The 23395-nt window shown below is 40.9% G+C and overlaps 1 protein-coding gene across 4 annotated transcripts in view; it reads right to left on the minus strand.

Moving 5' to 3' along the window:
* The window catches only part of EBF2 (EBF transcription factor 2), a 254295-nt gene that overhangs the window by 227482 nt on the left and 3418 nt on the right, over window positions 1-23395 (minus strand). For all 4 annotated transcript variants that reach the window (XM_026714962.2, XM_087938878.1, XM_087938876.1 and 1 more), the window contains exons 2-6: window positions 19371-19527; window positions 17671-17734; window positions 15088-15143; window positions 14653-14726; window positions 3032-3100 (exon numbers count right to left, since the gene is read on the minus strand). In XM_026714962.2, coding sequence (XP_026570747.1) covers window positions 3032-3100; window positions 14653-14726; window positions 15088-15143; window positions 17671-17734; window positions 19371-19527 — 420 coding nt within the window. The remainder of the gene's footprint in view (window positions 1-3031; window positions 3101-14652; window positions 14727-15087; window positions 15144-17670; window positions 17735-19370; window positions 19528-23395) is intronic.

Raw genomic sequence — 23395 nt, forward strand, 5'->3', positions numbered from 1 at the left:
CAAAAAGTCATGTGGTAAGTCACATCGTTTGCTTGGGACTCGTCCTTTTTAGTAGTTGTCACACCTACTGTGATGACTCAGAGCATGGCACAAAGGCAGCAAAGTCACATAAGTAAGAACAGTCCCTTTAGTACCTCCAACTTTGCCCCCAATGTCCAGGTTACCTTCGGCTGGAGAACAAACTCTCCCAAAAATAGTCTTTAAGTGAAGGAAATTCAGTCCAAAAACAAAGTACATACAAACTGTAAATAAAAATCCACACAAACCATGCTGCAGCAATTAACTTCACAGGGCAGGAGAAGGAATTGCAGACTTGAAAGACCAGCAAACTACACACAGTTGAGAAGATGCCAGGAACTTAGATAAGCCTTGACAATAATTCACGATTTGCTCTCAACAGTTTGCTGTGTGCGCAACATCCCTTTTTAAACACTGTATTCCCAGCTTCAGCTAATGAAGGGAATCAGGGCCCTTTCCTCCCCTGTAAGCCATGCAACTCACATTGCTCCCTTCTCCATTCTTCCTTGCATGTCCTAGGATGAAGATCAGGTGAGCCTGGATCTTCCTCTGAATTCTCTCTCCCTTGGTCTACCTCCCCCTGCTCTGCCCAGCCAGACTTTGCCCTTCCCCAATTTCTTCCACAGCCAATGGAGCCACACTCCCACTCCCTGTCAGCTGCTCGGCCTCTCCCTCAAAATCAAATTCCGACAGGGGCATGACACCTACTAGAACTAATGAATGATGTGTACAGAGGTACCACTGTACAAAATGTTGGTGGCTTTGTGCTTGAAGGCACCTGGAAAAAGTCATGCTTTATGGCATTGCCTGATCCCCCCCCCCCCCCAGTCCTGTATTTTAGGTCACTTTGCTAAGATCTTTATTAAGAACTTAATTTTAATATAATCTCAAGTGCTTTCTTGAGGGGAAAAAAGTGGCTAGGATTCTCCAGCCGCTGCTTATGATTGAAGCATTACATTATCTGTATGCAATAAGATTACAATGTGTTTATTAGCTACTTTAGAGTCGGGGGTGATGCTCCAAATTATTTATTTTTGGCTACAAGAGGGGTTATCTGCAAATGGAAAAATGTGGGAGGCTAAATGCATTCCTGTCTTACTCTTCTTTAATTTGAAATTTCTTTAATATAGCTGCTTTCCGTGCTGCAACAAACTTTTATTCTGAAGCTCCCATGGAGTCTGAGCATTAACAGGATTAACTATATTTTGTAGCATGCATGCATTTACCCATAACTTTATTCTGGAAATGAGGGCAAGTGTAGCCCTGAAGTCGATGAATGTGATACGTCATACAGAACCTGGCTCACATAAATATTGTGGTCTGACAAAAGGATGTGGTCTAAGGGTACCCAGCTCTAAAACCTGCCTATTTACTTGCCAAATATACCCTGAACTGACCCAATTGGACAATTTATTATGTAAGTGGTTGGCATAAAGCTGACTTATTATGCTTAAGAAGTTGATAAGATGATAATTAGCTGGCAAGTCTTGATTGCTTTTTTCCATCACAGTGATGATCTTTCATTATTTATAAAGAAATAGTGAGACTCCATTATTGTTAAAATCCACTGTCCTCTCTTAACCTTTCAATTAAAAAAAAATAGGTTGTTTTATAATCTTATTTAGGCCATCCAGAGCCACTTTTTCACAAGATGGATGGCCATATAAATTTCATGAATAAATAAATAAATTTAGGGTTATCTAAAAGCACCCTCCAAGGCTCATAATCCAGAAGTTATATGTGATTTTAATACATCTGGCCCAAACTGTGAGCTGAAGAGGACTTTTCGTTTAATATCACACGATTTGACAATTTTAGGCAATCTAAATTTCTCCCACAATATTATGACAATGAATATTTCAGACAAGCCAAGTTGATAGTTATGAACAAGTCTACAAATAGAATACATTGGGTAATTGTTTGAAAAACTGTGAATGGCAAACACAAGCTAGATGATATGTGCAAACTACTTTTCAGGGCGGGTTTCAAACAAGTATGAAAATAGAAGGAAAGAAGCTTGCAAATGAACACATAAATTTAGAAAGAAATCAAATCTCAGTTTAGATTGAGTTTCTGAGGCTCTCCATCGATTTTCCAGCTGATGACACACTTTCCTGCCCTCTGGAAAACAAATGCATGATTTATACAAAACTATGGTATTGGGCAGTTGTTTTCTTTTGTATGCTGTTTTTAATCAGGGATGAAATTCCAGAGGAAACTTTCTCCAAATCATTTATAGAATATTTGTCTCTAAACATCTCCTCCAAGTGTACACCATTTTCTACGAAACTTTTGAAAAGAGAATTACAAACACCAACAGTTCATATGCATTTATTCTGCTTGTGCTACACCATTTCATTCTTTAACCTGTGGTAGGTTTCTAAAACCATGCACACACAATTTGGGGCTTCAATAGTTTCAAATTTCTCTTACCTACCATGCCTCAAGTAAGAGCAAAACATGAAAAACCATTCTCTGTTTTTATCTTAGTACTGCATTTTCCCAGTGCAAAAAAGTCTGATTTCGAGTATCAACAAACGTGAATATGCAATAATTTATGCAAAAGCTATTATAGCTAGATATTGAGGATTTTAAACTTGACTAACAAGTTTTCCACAAGAACATGACTGCAACTTCATTATTCAACGATACAGCACATATGAAATAGCAGGACTATTCTGATAGACAATTTCCTCTGGATACCATCTTTCATTTAATGGAGAACATTTGTGATACTTTCATGAAATGAATATTTTGGCAAGCTTAAACAGGCAACTGGGGAATCTTATGTAACAACAAGACCATCAGCAACCTCAGCAATAATATGCAGACATTCCTCTAAAGAAAGTCCAGACATTTTGAGAATACTTTGCAAAAATATGGCATTGCACTGGCATTAACAATATTTGACATACAATATCAAGATGGTTTAATTTGTCCAGCTGGGAGGAATACAACAAGTAGGACATTTTGATGGCTTTCTTTAAAAAAGAATTGAAGTTGTATCTCCTACCTATCAATGATCACGGGGTCTGAGGGAGTCTCGTTACGATTTCCACAGCTCTTCTTTTCACAGCAACGACTGGCGAGGAAATAGCACAAAAGGAAAAGAATTCAGTCATTATAATATATGGTGCTACATAATTGTTTCTGGGGGGTTTTATACTCACGTACCTTAATTTAAAGGCATTGGGTGGTTCATGCTAATGATTTTTTTAAAAACTGATAAAAGTGCGCAAACCACAATAACTGGGGAATGTCACAGATACTAGGCTTCTGCTAAAGAGCAACTTCAACACTGCTTCCTACACATGCACAGTGGTGGTGCTAAACCAGGGGTGTCAAACTCAATTTCAGGGGCCAGGTGGATGTGGCCGACTGGGTGGGCATGGCCAACTGAGTGGGCATAGCCAGCTTGACGCCACTCCCCAAACTGCTGGCATGTTTCCTCTTTGCATTGGGTAAACCAGGCCAAAGCTACGCAGGTTGGCCCCTTACACTTTCCAGGACGGCTCCACAGCCAGATCTGACCACATCGCTGGTTGGATCTAGCCCAGGGGCCTTGTGTTTAATACCCCTGTGCTAAAGAATAACAGAGAAGATGCCAATCTCCAGCAAAACTGATATTATTGCTGAAGGAGTAGAATTTAACCTAGGCATTTACATACTAAACTCCAAGAAATTAGACATTAAATACATGAATAAATGCCAGATAATTATATTTTCATGTGCTTCTATATATTCTGAATTTGGACCATACATTAAATTATAAATTAATTACCGCTAGTTGGATTTGTGTAATACAGTGAGGCTTTAAAAAAAAGTTAAAGTTACCCAACTTAATGTATTGACTGAATACAACCTCTAAGCCTGAGAATACAGATACCTCACTTAGCGCATGCCAACTCCTACCACAGCTGAATTTTTAATTATTATTTTTTTTAAAGAAAGAAGAATAACTCGGAATCCTTAGAATTCCTACTAACTCTTCTTAGAAATTTAAAGGATAATCATTGCAACTCATTAATTGACATGACCAGAAACAGGACAAGCTGGGACAGTCAACAGTAACTTGAGAGGGTCATTCCCAAAACGTATAACATTTTGGGAAATTGAGGGCAGGTGATTGGTTACACCTCGTATATCAGCTCTTTTATATAAATGGGCAATCCTTCTAGAAATGTAACTGGCAATAGGAATAACCGTGAGAAACAGAAGGAAGAGACACAACCAAGACAACAGTCAGATAAAATAAATCTGAATCTAGGGCAGAAAAGTAATTTAAGACACACCTCAGACTTGACCTTCCTCAGTTATCATAAAGATATAGGTGGTGGGGAAACATATTTAGACTTGTAAATTTATTTTACTGTAACCTTCCAGTAAAAGTGGCATTAACATTCATATCTCTGGTTTCCTGGTCTCATCTATCATGAAGCAATGAAAAACTTGTTAAAGGAGTCAAAACAGGTTTGCTATATTCCAAATGGACCTAACAATCAGAAATGGTTAGGGATTCCAACTATCATTAAATATGTGCATGTATAAATAATTACCATAATTTACAGTACTCAATATTATAATGGGAACAATGTTCACCAGATGGCCTATGGGACGGTTCAACCTTCTGCTTGGACATAATGAGTGATGGTCAACCTAAGCCTATTCCACCATCTTATGGCTCTAGATTATGAAAGCCAACTTGAACAGGGTAGACTAAATTAAAAACCATGGCTTACAAAATCACAAAGGCTGGGTACTCAAACCCTGCATTGCTGGGGATTGAAACGTTACCATGCAAAGCATAGTTTAGGTCCCAAAGGAAGCAAACGAAAGGTTAAAAAGTTATCATATTGATGTAGCTTCTTACCAAGTGCATCTAAATTATATGAAAGTAACCAAAATATCTTTACAATCCCCAAGGCACAACTTTTGATCACCCCTAATGTTTGGAAATTGAAAGTTGACAAATTTGACCCGCCGTACTATAAGAGTATCACGAAGCCCAGACACAGATCATACCAGGCTTACAACTGTGTGAGGAAGATGGGCAGTTGGGAAAAAATTAATAATAAAATAAAATAAAAAATAAAATAATATAAAATAAAATAAAAATGAAATGCTTTCCATGGGTTGGGTTTATTCAATGAAACTTTTCTTCTATCAGGAAAGAGTATAGATGAGAATCCAATCTGGGTGGGACTCAAGACCAGAGGTTTTTGTCTTCTGAGCTTTCAGACTTGTGCTGGAGCCCATCTTCAGGGAACTTCCCTCTAGCAGAGTGTGTGCTGTTCTGTGTGTGGTATTTATAGCGTCTGTTGTGAGTGACTTTTAGATGTTGATCAACATGTGTTGATGGCTGTCCTTCCTTTCTGCTGTCCAGCATTTGCCTTCTAAGAACTCAATAGGCTGGTGGTAAATCCACATCTCCTGTTGACTGACGAAGGGCCTGTTTCCCAGGCTTCAATCACCTTCCTGGCTGTTTTTGTGCCTGCTCATCCAACAATCTTGTCTCTAGCCTGAGAGAAGTTTTCCTGAGAATCGGCTCCAGCACAAGTCTGAAAGCTCAGAAGACAAAACCTCTTGTCCTGGTGACCGACCCAGATTGAATCCAACATGATTCTGGGACACATACATTTGCTTTCAATTGTGAGTATAGATGAGGGTTATATTAGTTTTCTTTCTTAATCCTTGCCAGGTTCGAGCCTTGCATTGGCATGGCTCGGCCATATTGCATGGAAAGCTTATTTATTTATTTATTTACATTTTTGACTGCCCATCTTCTCAAAGAGTTGTGAGCCTCATATGATTTGTGTCTGGGCTTTGTGGTACATGGTGTCTTCTTTCATCAGGACATAAACTATGCTTTGCATGCCAGGGTTCAATCCTTGGTATTGCAGGAAAGATTGCAAAAAACCCATCATGAAATTCTGGAATCCCTTAGCCAGCTACTCTTACCAATGAATTAGCAATGAACTCATACATCTTTATAAGCTTCAGACAGGCTGCCCGCATTGAGCTAAGGCATAATCTAGTTTGCTTATCTTAGGTTTGTTGTGTTGTGTTGTGATGACTGGCCCATTATGAAGCATGGCTAAGCAAACCACTGCTACCTTGAAGGTGTGATCTGTTCTTTGGAAAACATAAATTGTGGCTAGGTATTACATCACTCTAGTCTGTTCAGGCGTAGTTAGTAAATCATGGCTGATACAAATCCATATGTTTGTGAATATATAAATCCAGCCAGTACAAAACAGTTTCTCTTTTCTTCATTTCTAATCTTAGCTGCTGCAAGTTGCAAGCTTGGAGAAGGTGACCCAGATTCCAGATGAAGATTTAATGGACACCTTCACTAGACCAATCTCTATCTGGATTATGAACCTCATGTCAGCCTTTTGCTTTATTAAAACAAATATTTTTATTATAAATAATAAATATTATTTATTAAAATAAGTGCACCATCATGCCTCCCATCCCTGTCCTATTGTCCCCATTTAATCATACCTATTTTCTGTATTCTTACTCATGTTTATACTTATACCTATTATCTTGTAAGCGATTGACAAATCAAATCAAATCAAATCAAATAAATAAATAAATATTAATAAATTCCTTGTGGTTTTTTTTGCACAGTCTAATATTGTGTTTTAACAGCGAGCTATTATACAAATGACCAGGACTACACAAAGTATAATGTGAAGAATCAGGATGTCCCAGAAATCTCCGTTGCTCAAAGAAAGTTTTACATCTTTTCTCTTCCCCTTCCAAAAAAAGGTTTTAAAATTCAGCTTTCAACTTAAAAAAAAAAAAATCTGTCTCTAATTTCAAACTGAAATAAGCCCCCAGCATGGTGGCCTTTGTTTTGTTTTCTTCTCCTCAACTCCTCCCTGGCATTGCATAACAAAAGTGTCTAAATTCACACCATCTGGCCAATAAAGACCTAAAGCTCGCTGGCTGACTGGCTCAGCCGATCCTGTCTGCTGCTGTCTAGTCTGAGCCTCGTGGCAAAAGTCACAGCTGTGGGTCTCACTTGCGCTCAATGCAACTCTGTTATTAGCCAGCTGTAGGCCTCGAGACTACTTCTGTTCACATTATAATACCTTTTCACCCACCCACCCCCAAGCACCAAGGGCAGAGAGGCTTCTGGCAACAGCTGAACGAAGTACCGTTCGCATCTTGCAAATACTTGGCATTAAAAAAGGGGGAAAGGATTATTCCAGGAGAGATGCCTTATTTTTATTTATATCCATCTGACAAACCAAGTGCCCGCATCAATATTCTGCTCTGTGAAGAAAGCATTGCTGCCCAGAGTACCTCGTGTCTCCATGCTACCTAGTTTTGTTCAGATGGGAGTTTCATTTAGAATCAGAGGGACATCAGAGAGCAGGAGCTGACTTAGAGGCAGCCATCAATAACGCAAACAGCTCGGCTCCGCCATGAAAATGCTAAATGAGAACGCTAATTATTGTGAAACAGAGATTTTCCTTTTTCTACCAGTGACACATCAGTGCATCTGCATAAATATTTAGACAACATTCTTCCTAGGCTTGCATCTGTCACCAGGAGAAAGATGTACGGATTCTGGATACACTTGTCTGCATCCAAGCAGAACAGTCAAACCGTACTATACGTCAAATCAAAAAGATGTTTATTTTCCAAGGAAGGTTGATAAGAACGGTCTGTCATTCCAAGACAACGGGCATCCGCTTTTAGCAGCAAGCATGGTGCGTTAAATTTTGATATCCTGTTATACTAATGCAGACTAAACTATCAGCTTTAAAAATTGATGCACGGGTTGAAATCTTCTCATAATAACATCCGATTGTAGTGCCAAAGAATAATGTCAAGATTAATTTCATTTTGGGCATTTTTTTAGATTTAAGCCCAAAACTAAGTTCTGTAACAATGTAAAAAAATAAAAATAAACAAATTAATAATTATGAATTCTATCCAAGTAAGGTGATTAATGATTCAAATCTAGTTGTCTTATTGGTTTTACCAAGTTGTTGTATCTCATGAGAAGGGTTATCAGAAAACTATCATGTTTCTTAACTGATTTATAAACCAAGGTATCTTCCAGCTAAAAAAAAATATTTTTGTAATTATAAAGTTAAGGTCTTATACCAGCCAGCTTTAAACACAGGTTTATCTGGACAAATATAAAACTGAAACAGACAGAGGGAATAGCATTTGTGCAGCCTGTCATATAATCATAAATCTGTGAGGGCAAAATGCCCGCCTCAGTTTGGTATTATTCTAAGAAAAATGATGCTTTCCAAATTTTCTTCCCTCCTTGTTTTCTATCCATCCTATAAAATAATGCTTATGTTGCAGTATTCCTTAGGAAAAGCAATCTCTGTTTCTAAAACTGGGCCAACATTCTCAAGAAGTCAACAAGTAAAATACAAAATATGAATATTGTTCTAAAGAAAGCACAAATTGCTAATTTCATAGAGCTAAATCTTGAACCCATGAAGTATCATATTTACCACCACATTTTCCAGCCAACAGCTGCATTTTATTTCATTCAGTTTTCAAATAGAATAACATCAAAATAATTATGCCTCCTTTTTTGGCCAATTTCTTTCTGTTCCTCCCCCCTATTTTTCAGTTTTGGAGGGGCATTTAAAACAAAATAGGTTTGTTTAAGTCTAGCAAAGACTTAACAAACTTTTTTTTGTTTGCTACCTCTTAAAAAACAAAACACTAATTTAAGCTCAGTGAAAATGATTTAAAGATGGGTTTTACTCTCCAAAGGGATTTGATATCAAGTTACATAGCAGCAATTAAATGCTGATTTGGATATTTGGAAAAATTGGATCTGATTACTACCTGGATGAGAGAAATCTCGAGGTTAAGTAAGTTTATACTGGGAGGAAGCTGAAAAACAATATTCTGAAAGGAGATGGAATACTGTTTCTGTTACATAGAAACCTGGGGCCCTTGGTGCTCTCTGAGCTTCATTGTTTTCTTGAAGATGTTTTGTTGCCTAAACACTGATGATGTTACCTAGTTTGGTAATGAAATGTCTGCAAGAAAAGAACCAAGCTCAGAGAGCACCAAGGACCTTTCATTTCAACGCTGAGCTACAAATATTCTTCTTTATCAGTATGTAGAAACCTACTTAAATACATTCCTCGAATCACCAGAAGTTGAGTTCATTTTAAAGGAGAACTAATCTTTTCACTGGCATCTATTTTGTGTGTTTTCATCAGACTTCCTCTGATATCATTGCACTAATTTAAAACAGACGATTTAAGCATGCTTCACTTGAGAATCAATTTTATTGAAACTACATATGAGTAGATTGTGAGCACTGAAAAAATAGAAGCACTAATGAGGTAAGAAATAATTTCCCCAAAATTGTGTTTCATTTTGGTTGAAGTTTAGATTGCAGACAGCTAAGGCCAATAACTTGTTCTCTCTGCTTCTAGCCAACCAGAAATCTTTAACTTGGTAGTCAATTTTTAAACTTGTAACTCTCCTTTTCAATAACAATAGTGCCCTGGGACACTGACAACAAAATACAGATAAAACGAGAGCAACCATTACATAGCTTTAAAATTCTAATTGTGCTACATAGACACACCAAAAAAAAAATCAATAAGAAAAATTATAGCAAATGGGAGACTTAAGGCATACATGTTACTGTGATTTCATTTGACATAATCCAGGAAAGGATGCACTAGTTTTAACTGCAAATACATTATCACCCATCATCAACCCTGGACCTTCAGATTCAGAGCAAAGTACCCAGAATAGCCAGAAAATACTTTGAATAGTCTTCAAAGAAAGCATCATGCCATCCACTGCAGCTTGAATTCCTTATTCTCTCAGCAGCCTTTTGACTGACAAAAATGCACCACCGTTTTGTCTGGATTAAATTTCCATTTGTTTGTCCTCAGCTAGTCCATTTCTGACATCAGACATTGACTTGGAAATGTCTGATGGAGTGAGCTAGGTAGGACCAGCATTTTGTGGGCATCAAATCCCCACCTCCTAATAATGTCTCTTGGTGCTTTTGCATACGCGTTAAAAGGCAGGGGGGACAAGCTGGAACTTTCAGCGTATCAGAGCCATGTGAGGGCATATAAGAGATTCCCTTGATAGCATCTTATGAAACCATGTCCCCCCCAAACAGCCATAAGAAACAGCCTCTTTTAGTTCTTCAAGTTCCATTCCAACTAGACAACCAAAAGCCACTGAGATTCCAGCAGAACCAACCAGAACATATTCTTCCTATCCTCTGGAGCAGTGGTGGGATTTTAAAAAAATTACTACTGGTTCTGTGGCTGTGACTTGGTGAGTGCGGCAGAGGAAGAATGCTGCAAGATCTCCATTCCCACCCCACTTCAGGGGGAAGGTTACTGCAAAATCCCATTCCCTCCCCACCAGAGGTGGTATCCAGCAGGTTCTGACCAGTTCTGGAGAACCAGTAGCAGAAATTTTGAGCAGTTTGGAGAACTGGCCAATGCCACCTCTGACTGGCCCTGCCCCATCTATTCTCTGCCTCCCATTGAGTCCCAGCTGATTGGCTGGGTCTTCTTTGGTTGCCCTGAACAGGAGAATGGAGCTGGAAAGCAGGTTAGTGGAGTGGGGAGGGAATGGGGATTTTGCAGTATCCTTCCTCTGCCATGCCCACCAAGCCACACCTACCAAGCCACGTCACCAAGCCATGCCATGCCACTACCAAGCCACGCCTACAGAACCGGTAGTAAAAAAAAATTGAATCCCATCACTGCTCCCCACCCCACTAACCTGCTTTCCAGCTCTGTCCTCCTGCGCAAGGCAACAAAAGATGACCCAGCCAATCAGCTGGGACTTGATGGGAGGCAGAGGAGAGATGGGGGCAGGGCCAGTCAGAGGTGGTATTTGCCGGTTCTCCGAACTACTCAAAATTTCTGCTACCGGTTCTCCAGAACTGGTCAGAACCTGCTGAATACCACCTCTGCTCTGGAGAGATGCAAAACTGTCTTTGTTCCTTAACTAAGCTTAAAGCCAAGTGGAAACAGATCCTGATATTATTTGTTTTTTTAATTTTTATACTGCCCAGCTTACTGTTGAGCAAGTCTGGCTGGCCAGTCATGCAAAATGGTTTTGCACAGCACTGAATCGCAAACTTCCAAGATTAGCAGGTTAAATGTATTGCAGGTCAGGAGGTTCTTAATTGACTTGGAAAAAAAATATTTAAATAGCCTTTTTGTTGTTGTTATTAAATAGAATTTAGTAAGGATAGCACATGATCAACTGGGGGAAGTTTTAACTGTTATGTGGCGGTTGTGGTTAGCCAGCAGCAGGTATGGATGGCTGAGGAGAGCGAGGACTCTGATGAGGGGCCAGGACCATCAGGGAGTGGACTGCTGCCTTCAGAGATTGTGGGAGCTGGCAGCAGTGACAAGGAGGTTCCCGAGGAGCCTATGCTAAGTGCACATGCACGAAGAATCACTTGGAGGAAAGAACAATTACAGCAGCACAGGCAACTCGGGAGTAAGGCTGCAAGGTAATGGCCCCTCCCTCAAGGGGAGAAAAGCCAGGTTTGGAAAAGCGTTCTTTGCAGACAGCAAAGAAGCTCTGAAGCTCAACTTGCGGACATCTTAGTTTGTATTTGGAGAATCTTGTTAATTAGTTCTTATCTCTGGGCTTTTGGCAGCACTGCTGAATACCTTGGCAAGGCTCTTTCTTGTTGGAGCTAATTAGTGGAAAGCAGCCTTTTATCTGTAAAGGAACAGAATTTGTTATTAAACCTTAAAAGGTGGGGGGTGCTGCCTTTGTCTGTGTTTGCTCTTTTGGGACCCAGTCGGGTCAGAACAATGGCTAGTAGAAAATGGATACAAGTCTGGGTTGAATTTGTTCTTGGAAATAGCGTGTGGGTTCAGACATTGTGCTAAGCCTGAGTTAGCCATGTTACCTAACTTCCAAACTGTTGGGTTTTGCTACACCATATTCCCTAGTTTATAAAATAGAAACACTAAGTTCATCAACTAGGATAATCCAGATAAAATCAGCTGCCTTGTGGATCACACACAAAGTTTGAATAATCCTGTTTGCAAAGTTTTGCATTCAATATATTTTGAATTCAGAAAAGGAGAACGCCGTTGCCATGTTCTGTAAATTCAACCACTGAGATTAATTTCCAAGTACATTTTCTGAATGCTGTCACTTAATTCATTGCACTTGCACCTTTACCAAGGCAAATATTTCTACTTATACCAAGGAAATCCTTTTAAAAAGGATGAAAGAATTCCTTTAAGTGACATAGTGTATATATTCCAGAACAAACCACCTTAGAGATGCATACTCTATACAAGAAAGGATGCTACCAGTCAATTTGTATAAATAGTGGTTTTAAAATAATTTAATTTTGAAGATATTGTCCCATTAATTCAAATGTTTCCTGCTATACTCAGCCTTTAAAAGCCCCTGAAGGTAGGCAGAAGATATTGCCATATCCCGATATTTCCTGTTCCTACTTTCCATCGGTTTCCAACCTCCTTAACTGTTCTAACTGCCTGATCCAGCACTGCCCAATGGCACTACAGGGAAGTAACAGCAGCTGAGGAGGTTGGAGATTTTACTAGATGAGTTTGTGTCTAAGAATAAGCAGAACATTCCTGCATCCTACTTAATCACCTTGTCACTAAAATGGAAGCAAAAACACAGGACTCAATAGTAAGTATCTTCTCTGGGGGAGAGTGAGAAAGGGAAGAGAAGGAGAGGGTGGAGGATGAACAGATTAACATATGAACAGAGTTGGAAGAGACCTTGTGGATCATCTAGTCCAGCTTCGCCCCAACCCTATACCATTTTTGACAGATGGCAATCCAGGAGGAGGAGGAGGAGGAGGACTAACTAATAGTTCTCTGCAGAGAACTATTTAGAACTGTATTATCTAACAGATTCATTGTACAGGCAGTCCTCAACTTATGACCACTATTGAGCCCAAAATTTATGTTGTTAAGTGAGACATTTATTAAGTAGTTTTGCCCCATTTTATGACCCTTCTTCTCACAGTTGTTAAGTGAATTATTGCAGTTGATAAGTTAGTAACATGTTTGTTAAGTAAATCTGGCTTCCCCACTGACTTTGCTTGTCAGAAGGTCATAAAAGCTGAGCGCATGACCTTGGCATACAACAATGGTCATAAATATGAAACAGTTGCCAGGCATTTGAATTTTGATCACATGATCATGAGGATCCTCCAAAGGTTGTAACTGTGAAAAACGGTCATAAGACACATTTTTCAGTGCCTTGTAACTTTGAATGGTCACTAGAGGGACTGTTGTAAGACGAGGACTACCTCTATATCATAGGTCAGATGCCATGCTAACAAGAAGAGAAAAAAAGTAAAATATAGTTATAGCTAAAGCTACCCAGTGTTTATTTCTTATTTGTCGATTTGTTTCAGTATATATCACTTACCCGAATATGATTGCACTGAGACCTGCAGAATTTCCTTGTTGACATGCACGGGACATAATTGCACCGTTGGTGCATTAAATGCAAGCATAATCATTCCTTGTTAAATTGGGGCAACAGTGACAAAGGACAAAACTCTGTAATTGTTGGTGCTAAGACAAAGATGTGAGAATAGGACTGCAGCCTTCATGTGATTTTAGACTTGCATGAAGAGATGTATAGACTGATTCAGAAGTCGGAATTGTGAAAGTTCAATTGCTAAATTAAAGTTCAGGAAAATATAAATTAAACCTTCTCTTTAAAAAAAAAAATCACAGTCGCTTAACAGAGCAAAACCTGTAGCCAAGAGTTGGGTGAACATTCCCAGGTCTTAAGATCATCTGGCTTAATATTATCTAGTGTTCCAGCCCTTCTCTGGAATTTTTTCCCTGGTGTCAGGAAATCTTTAAAAAGAGAGAAACTGGCTGGATTGCTACCATTGTTAGACCAGTCCAGAGCCCTCTAGAAGTTGCATTTTCTTTTCTTTTCCTACTTTGTTGGAAATATTCCTTGATTTAAAAAAACAAAAACAAAAAGCTGGAATGTCCATGTGGGTGTGCCCTTTCTTTCCTGACCAAGAAATTTAGAGGTTAGGTTGACACATAGCACTAAGCCAACTTTCATTATACTTTTTTTTTAACAAGCTATAATAGATTTAGTCTGCAAATAAGGCAAAGCCACAATTGAAGAATGGACATTAAAAGTTAGTGCCAGGCTGAACAGAGAGAAGAATGCTCCACTGCTGTCTTCCCAAATATTATGTTTTTTAAAATGTTATTTAGAGCATTAATTAAGAATGCTTCCAGATTTTGCTTAATGAGGTGACCTTCTCATCTCCTTGGTTGAGAATGGATAATTAGCCTTCATATACTAGTGAAAATTGTTCATCACCCTTTCATCCAAATATGTCCCATTTCCTTTCCACCTCAAAAATCTCAGCAACAGGAGCATCTAGGCCTATTTAGCTACTAGAATGTGATTGTATCACGTGCCACTTCCATAAACATAAAGGAAAAACATTGTCTTACCCAAAGGTGCTTTTTCAAGAGGCAACTGAACTTCTCTGAAGTGAAACATCTTCAGAGAAAAATGAAGAAGTCCAGTAGTGCCTCTTGAAAAAGCACTTTGGGCAACCATGACCTGCATGACTGGGAATCTCCATAGACCACATTGTCTTACCTGCACATAACTTCATGGGTGAGTAGAACTCTGCACATTTCCGGGTTCTTGTTTTGTCCTTCATAGGCGATAGGCTATAAAGAAGTGGAGAATATGGGTCAGTCAGTTTAAAACAAATAAGACAATCTTTTCTCTGCTATGATTTCTCAATCTGAAAATAAAAACAAGACAAGGAATTGCAAATCTTCAAGAATAACCTTCTCTAACTGTGTCCTCTCCATTTACAGACTGGTATCCTGGGAAATGCAATTCCAACGTGATCAAAAAATAGTACTAAAGCATCGGTTTGCATATTGCAAGGTAAGTCTCCAAGCCTTCCTTGGAGACTAAGGCTTGGAGACTTAGAAGATACAAGCTATCCCTGATAAGACTATTTCTCTGAATAATAAGAAACACAGATAGGCTGAGGTTAAAGGATGGGAGCAGAAATCTCACCTGTTTTGTGACTGAATCAATGAGTCTGACAAATAGATCTTGTTCAGTCCTGACACCTACAGGGAACAGAAAGAAAACAGGATGAGAGAAGGGTAAACACGGGACTCTTTCAAAGGATTTGCTCCCCACTCTAGGCTGCCTTCTCTCGCAGGTAAACTGTTTAGGGAAAGAGACACCAAAGCACATGATGCTAAAACATATAAACATTAGCATTCATATACAGACACCTTCATCACTCATCACGTCTACCTTCCTCACTCTGGACCATCCATATTCAGTAAATGATAATTATAACTTCTAGGAAATATAATTAAGACTAGGAATAGTTACTATATATCAATAACTCATTCTTTTCTCACATTCTTCATCAGCCCACATTTCTCTCCACTCCCATTTTCCCTCTCCCATTTTTCCATGGTGACCTCTAAGCAGGACTTTGGGGCAAATGTGTCATTCAGCAAAATAAATCAGAAGGCCTTCAAAACCTAGGCAGATTGCCTTAGCATGTTTTAATAAATGAATGACATCATTGGGTCCGAACTAAGTCATATTTGGAATAGTTAAAAATAAAATTGCCCTTAAATCAAGTTGGACTGCCTTTATGAAGCATTATTAGTAATTACCAACATGCTTTTTCCAAAAGTTGTTTATTTGTTCATTCCCAGTCTAGAAAACAGCTTCAGAATTCCCAAGACGCCTCTCATCTCAATATTAACCTGAGACAGTCCACTTAATTTCTAAGATCAACCAAAGTTGCCTAGGTGCTGCTGCTTCAAATAGACGCATTACAGTCAATGGAGCTTAGGTTATTCACCACCAACTTAAGCCTCATTGATTCCATTGGCTCCAGTCCAAGTATTACATCTGGATCTAATCTTTTGCCATTCCTGGTACAAAATCATCTAGTCCCACATCTGAAATTATCAAACTGAACCATGACTAATAGATTCACTATCCATTCTTTCTCTGCTTACATTCACAGACAGCACTAACCCAAAACTATGATTTGTTGTGATTCTTTGTCACTTAGTGTAAATCCAGTTGTTGTGTTTTGTAAGCCATAGTTTAGGGATCAGTGTGTAATTGGAACTGAAATGTATTTAATAAATCATACTTTAAAAGGGGCATATAGGCAGCTAGGTGTGATGTGTGAACTCTGTTACTCTCCCACAATGAGAGATGCGTAGAGTGCTTATGCACTTGATCTGTTGAGTACTTATTGGGAAGGAAGTCTAATCATATCCCACCACACATTAATCAATTTCAGAAGGGAATTGAAGGTTCTGATAGGTGCAAGACCATGTGATGCTCCTCAAACATACCCAAAGAATATAAAATACAGAGGGCATCCAGAAAATAAAAATAAAAAGTCATCCAAATTTGTGACCAGGGTTCAGGAGAAATGAACAACCATGAGTTGAACCTTCATGACAAGCAGTTGCTTTCCTCCCTCTGAATATAACAAGTGTGGTCAGGAAGGACAACAACTTCCAATAAAATGCTATGGGGGGAGGCTGAAGGTCAGCCTCCCAGGCTGCAAATTTCTAAAAGTGGTAACCGTGGAGTATCTTTCTTAGAAAAAATGAAAGCGTGAGCAATCTTTTCTTGTTCTTTACTGGATAGTAAACGTTACGCTCTCCCCCACCCCCCAGAAAAGGTAATGAAAAAATCTCTTACTATAAAAAGGAAACTACAGTCTGGGTTTCTACAATAAAATATGTTGCTGATGCCAGTAACATCAAAACTGAAATTGACTTGCAATGCAACTTTGGGTGATTTTATGCATGTATTGGCTTTTGCAAGTCGTTTGAGGTAGGCATAATGCCAGACAACCAATTCCAATACCTGAGTAAGTGTTCCTCCACCCTTTATAGCTTTCCCAAACCCACATTCCAAAAGTGGTTCAAAACTATAGCATAAAACCCTGGGGAGATATCAAAACTACATATGCATTGCACAATTATTGACATTCATACAAAGTTGTAGACACATATATTCACATTTGTCACCACCTGATGGAGAGTGACTCCACCCTTTAAAAAAAAAAAACGAACAGTGTTCCATATTGCCTTGTCTAAGAGCAGCAGAATCAGTCAGTAACCCTTCCCCCAATATAATACTTTCCAAGGTGTATTGGAAGATACCTTGAGGACTATTGTAACACCCTTCCCATCTTGGCCAGCCAGGATAGTGCCCATACTGATTACAGGTGATAGTACCTTCAACTAAATATACCAATAATCTTTAGTATATAAGCCCCCTTCTCTGGTCATAAAAGATAAGCAAGGTTTGAACTGGTTAAATGTTTGGGTGGAAGATAAGCAGAAAAGTCCAGGAGACTTAAACTGAGAAGTTTTTTTTAAAAAGGAAATTTCCAGAGAAAGGCAACAGCAAAGAATTTCCATGTTACTACCAAGAAAACTATACAACCTGACCATGAAGAGAAATAGGTGTGTCCATGACCTCACCAGGAGTTGGTGGGTAGGTTTACCTTTTTCACACCTGGAGGGCACCAGGCTAACCCTGATAATGACCTTACTCCATCATGGCCCTTTGTTGAGGGTGAGCTGGGGAAGGACTTACCATTGCTGTACAGAAGCTGCAATTTGTAGTGTGTCCCATTATTTGTCTTTTCGTTGCCTTGTTCCTGAGAAGTAAAAGAAAGGAAAAATATTTCAGGAAGAATCTGGCTTCACACATTACGCTAAGCCCTTAATGGCAGCTTATTGACTAAATCATTAGACTGAGTTGCCACTACTAGAACCTGTGGCTTATAAATCACAGTGGCTAGCTTGGCACAACATAACGAACCAGATCTAAACAAGCTACTTTATAGTTACTGGGATGTGTGAACCCAGCTAGAGTTTTTCCAGAAATAAGCTCGGTTCATGAGTCCTTGGAACCAACAGAATTAACAGCAGAATCGCCATCTTTCCTGTTGCTTGTTCAGAAGTCCCAATAACTATTTGTCAATGCTTACCCATGCAAAACTGAATTGTGGTTTATTCAATTAATCCAATTTTCTCAGCTCCTGCAGCTGAATGTTGAATTATAAGCTAGACATACCACACATGAGTTGAAGGTTTAATGTGAACTACAAGTCGCAGCCTCTAAACTCAATAGAAGCTTAGTAACAAGGCAACCTTGGTTTAAGAAAATTCCTGTTCAACACTAATTAGTTAACTCATGCAAATTAATATAGTTTGCTGAAAAGTTGGCTCTATTGGGCCCTGCTCCCAAACAACCCTACATAGCATTGTCCCAATTTAAGAGTCACAGGAGTGAGAATTCCTGAACAGGAGGCAGATTTTCCAACTAGCATTACTTTTTACTGTCAATAGCCTTTCCCCAAGGGCTGCATATGCCAGCTTCACGCTAGTGCCAGGCAAGGGGAGATATTTTGTAGTTTGGGTCCTGCTTAAATAACCAGGAAGGGAAGCGGCGGCCTGTTGGGCTAGGTCTATTTCCTTCTGAAACTTTACAGAACTGGACACAATCTTTCAGAGCAAAGCAGTGTCTGTTTTTTAAAAATATATGGAAGCATTCGAGCAAAGGAAAAAAAACTGAAAATAGGGCAGCTGAACTTCATTCTTTCTGGACTCCCAATCAAATAATAAATATCCGTTTAGAAATTAATTCAGGTACCTGAACTGCAAAGCCCGAACAGGGGAAAGTCACAAGTCTCCAGATGTACATTCTGACCAGTTGCATCGCCCCTTCTCCCTCCCACCACAAAGAGAAGCTAAATAGAGACTGCAATCTTAAATTTCCCCCCTATTCTCTCGACAAGACCTGTCCCTGATTTGTAAGGAGGGACAACCTGGCTTTATGCTGGCCTTGAACTGAGGGTGACATTGACTAGCACTCCAGGTGTGCTCTCCACCTGTAGCGCAACGAGGGGGAGGGGAGTTCTCCTTTTAGTTTTGAAATCAAACTCAGCTGCTTTCCCATCAATTCGGATTCGGGTAGGTCCAGATTCGCGCGGAATCTTGTCCTAGTGGGGGAATGAGGCAGGGGCAGCTTTTAAACTCCAGACTGAAATTGACCGAACCGGGCCGAGTCATTAGTTTGCAAAGGAAACCCAGAGAGAGAGAAGGAAAATGAGCATTATTATTCGGGAGCCCAGCTTTCTAGGATCAATTTTTTAAAAAGAACGAGAAAGAAGCTGGCTGGATGCCATTGTAATTTTGGTTTTCTCTGTCGCTACGGATCGTGTTGCACTCATTGCGGCAAGAAAGGCGGATTATGCGAGACGACAGGAGACCGGAAAAATAGACCCTTACTTTGTCATTTTCCACGAAGTCCACGAACGCCGTCCGCTCGATTTCCACGGGCTGACCCTGGCGGTCGTAGAGAGCCAAGACGAAGTGGAAGAAGTTGGATTTCCTCAAGTTGGAGGGAGGCTGTTTTTCGAAGTGGGCTCGAGACAACGCCACGCCGCTGGGGAGGAAGGGAGAGGGCAGCCGGGGTTAAGGCAGAAGGAGAGAAAGAACTAAACGCGGCCCGCAGCCAGCCTATTTCCTCGCCTTGGGTCACGGTACTGCCCAAAGCCACGCGCGGACAAGGGCAGCTGCCTCTCGGGTACGCAAAACAGGTTCCAGCGTTTTAAGCACACTTACCTGCACTAAAGACCCCGAGGCAATTTCCCACGCACCTGGCTTTGGATTAGCGTGTTTGGGATTAGCCGGGACGGGAATTTAGCCAGCTGTGGCCGAGGAGAAACTACCTTTCCTGGATGAACGAGTCGTGTGAACCCAGCCAAGGCGCTCTGTTAAATCGTACCCTGGCTTGGCGCGAGCACAGACCGTGTAGGTCTTTTTCAATATGGATTGGGGCTGCAGTCGCCTTCATTTTTGACCGGCCAGTCGCCTCACCGGGTCCATAAACAGTGGCTGAGTTCACACAGCACGCAAAGCCGGATACTAATCCTATCGGGTTTTCCGCGTTCTCTAAGAAGCGAGTCCTTTTATATTTGGGGTCTTGGGCAGGGCCGCCTTAACAGCATTATGGCCCCCGGCAAAGCAGGGTACTGGGGCCCCTACGACAACTACTCACAGAAATAAAAATGCAAATAAATGGTCGATAAAATCAAACATATGTTTTCAGGTTAGTATTAATAAAAAATGCAGTATAATGTAATATATGTTGGTGTATTTATATGATACAAGGTGCATGGAAGGGTTAACATACACAGATTAGTATGGGGCCCCTATGCTCGTGGAGCCCAGGGGCAAGTGCCCATCAGCCTCATGCGTTAAGACAGCCCTGGTCTTGGGTGGGGGGGAAAGTTACTCCAGAGAGGAGAATCCGTTTTATTACACTCCGTTCACACGATATGTTAAGCCTTAAGCACGCATTTTATCCAACAAATCTCAGATAGCTAGGACGTCGGATAAGGGGATCCGTATAAACCACGTTTCAGAAACCGAAGTGCTGTGTTCCAGCAACAACCCTATACTCTCCGCCGCCCCAAAACAATCCCTCGAACCATTTTAGGATTTAGCCCGTCGTGTGAACCGGGACGCAGAAAGTAGTGGAAACTCTGCGCCTCTTCCTCTTCGAGGCACCATCCTGCTTAACTCCTTTCTCACCCCGTTTCTGCAAACTGAAACTTCGTCTGCACCGTGGATTTTGAGGATGGCTAACTTTCTAAATTTAGCCCCGGGTCTAAGTAAACCATGGACTCCTCCTTTGACCCAGGTTTTGAGGCTGCAATAGCAAACCATTAACTATCCACGCATTGGATTAAACCAGCATTCAGAGGGCTAATTTGCGGTTCAATTTATCCAGTGCAGATTAACGTTATTAACCAACTTTCCTCTGTCGCCCTCTCTCCACCATCACCCTCTTCATCCGGTCGTGGAGGCGGGAGGGCGGGGGAAGGTACTCAAACCTCGAGTAGCTTATAAGAGAGAAAGCGAAAAGCTGAAGAAAAGACGCACAATAAGGGAGGAGAGGTAGAACGAGAGGTTCACCTGCTGAATTTTCCGTTTTCTCAAAAAACAATTTTATCACTGGTTTTTTGTTTTCCTCCCGCAATTATGAAACCCAAACCGCGAACTTTTCAGTTCCGTACACCGGCACGTGAGCCCTAGGCAGAACCGACGGGGCTTACTCGTGAGTAGACCCGGATAACCGTTTAATCTATTCCTCGCACCTAACGGAACAGCTTCCTTCTCCATCACGCAGCCATCGATTATTAAACAATAACCAGGGTTCTATAGCAGCTTGAAGAGCCAAATTGTACTGTCACTGCAAGTATTTCACGACGCTTCGTATCCCCTCCTGCACCACCATCAAAAAAATCTGTTTTTAAGATCCTCTCCGTTCCTTAACCGCAATCCAACCGGCAAGTTATTGCTAAAATTGCAAGACTGGAAAATTGGAATTCGGGAAAGATTCACTTTCCTTTCTGGGGCATCAGAGATTGTCCCGAAAACTCAGGTGACCTTTTGTTATTTTCATAGAAAACCACAATACTTTTGCGCTGCAGGGCTTACACGGAAATAAGCCCCCTGGATAACAGTTGAAGCCGTTTTCGGACGAAGCTAACGTTAACCCTCAAACTGCCTGCATCCACACGACCTACTGAACTGCAAAGCGGGACGTGTTTTAGCTGAGCTATTATTGGGAACCCACCGAAGTACGGTAGTTAGTTTAGGATTCCGCCCAAGCAGGAAAACGGGGATTCTTTTTAATAAAAGGCTACTTGAGTGAACCATGGGTGAGAGAGACGTGGGAACACAACGCCAAGGCCGTATTTCCCAGACTGATCTAGCTCTTTATGCCGACGATGCGGGCGGACCAGCAACCTAAAAGGACCGGGCGGACAAAGAGATTGCGCGGTTCTAGGAGTCTAATTCGGATCAATGACGGACGATCAATAGCTGTAGGGGGCCCTCTCTTCTCCATATGGTCACCAACAGCTAGTGCGCATTGATTGGAGGAGGGGAGAAAGTAGGGGCTGCACTGGATCAGGAAGTTTATGGATTGTTCACCTAAACACAAGGCATAATCGATCCATTTTTAAAAAAATCCTTCCCGGAGCCTCGACCTCGTTCTCCATCTCCTCCCACCACCATCACCCCGAAAGAAACGCGTTTCTTGAAAAACTCCGGGGTTTCAAAGTGGGGTTATTCCAAATCCTCGGACTGGCCAATGAGACGATCCAGGCACTTCCTCTGGGGAAGTTCCACCGGATCCGAAGGCTTGGGTCGCCTGGAAATCAGCGCATCTTCCCCACAAAGGGAATCGGAAAACCGTTCGACCCGGCGTCAAGCTGGTCCGGAAATCACCCTGGAGCGCGTTTATTCCAAGTCCAGCTTCTTTTAGGACTTGGACTACAGTCGCTGGCGCTTCGGTGCACTGCGCCGCTCTGCCTGTTTGCTCGACAGCGAAGCTCCCGAGGAGTTTGGGAAGCTGGCGCCAACGTTGCTACAAGATCGCAGCCTTGCCTTGCCCTTTCCCAGTTCTTATCTTCCTTTGCGCCGATCCTACGAACGTACTCTAATACCCCCGAAGGAAATTTTCCTGGCTTCAGCCAACCTTCCGTAAACCAAAAGATTTTGGGGTGAGGCTTGAAAAGCCTGCTTGCTGTAGAGGTAAATCCCGCCACATTTAAAGGAGTTAAAATCATTTTAGGTATATTTGTCAAGCCGAGGGGTTTTTAAGGATTCATATAGGATGCAATAATCAAAGCACGAGTTTTGTGTTCAAGTTCAATAAAGTAACCAGGTTTGAATTGGCTTGGATGGATCCATCTCACCCTTTGCGAATAAACTTGGCTCGATTAAATGGGATCCGTTTCTCAATATCTGCATCTCAATTTAAACTTACAAACGGCTCAGAGGCTCAGAAGTGCTGAGTAAAAAAGCTCAGAACGCATTTTTTAAAACTCATATCGAAACTTAGAAGGAGAAACTTTTTTCTGTGAAAAACTTGGGTCGGGCAAGAGTGGTTTTAGGATGGGAAGAGGGATTTCCCGTCCCCCCAGGGTCAGAAGATCAATTTTCCAAGCTAATGTGTTTAGGGCCAGGGACTAGTTTGGGAAACATTCTGTTTAAAATTGTCCTTGAACAATCTTTGCACCTCTTTTAAATGAGGAACATTTGTAAGGGAAGGGCGAGCTTCAAATCCCCTTGGAGGGGTGATCTAAAGCCGCCTGCCTTGGCAGCTACAGAGAGAATCGAGACAAATTTGATTTCTGGAGGAGAGACAAACAAATGACTACAAGCCAACTTCGGACAGGCGAGCAGTACAAAAAAAAAATCCGCTTTTTAAAACCCGTGTCAATGCATGAAGACTGGCT

This window comes from Pseudonaja textilis, chromosome 9 (genome assembly GCF_049901715.1).
Source record: "Pseudonaja textilis isolate UNSWEBS1 chromosome 9, rPseTex1.2, whole genome shotgun sequence".
Lineage (NCBI taxonomy): Eukaryota > Metazoa > Chordata > Lepidosauria > Squamata > Elapidae > Pseudonaja > Pseudonaja textilis.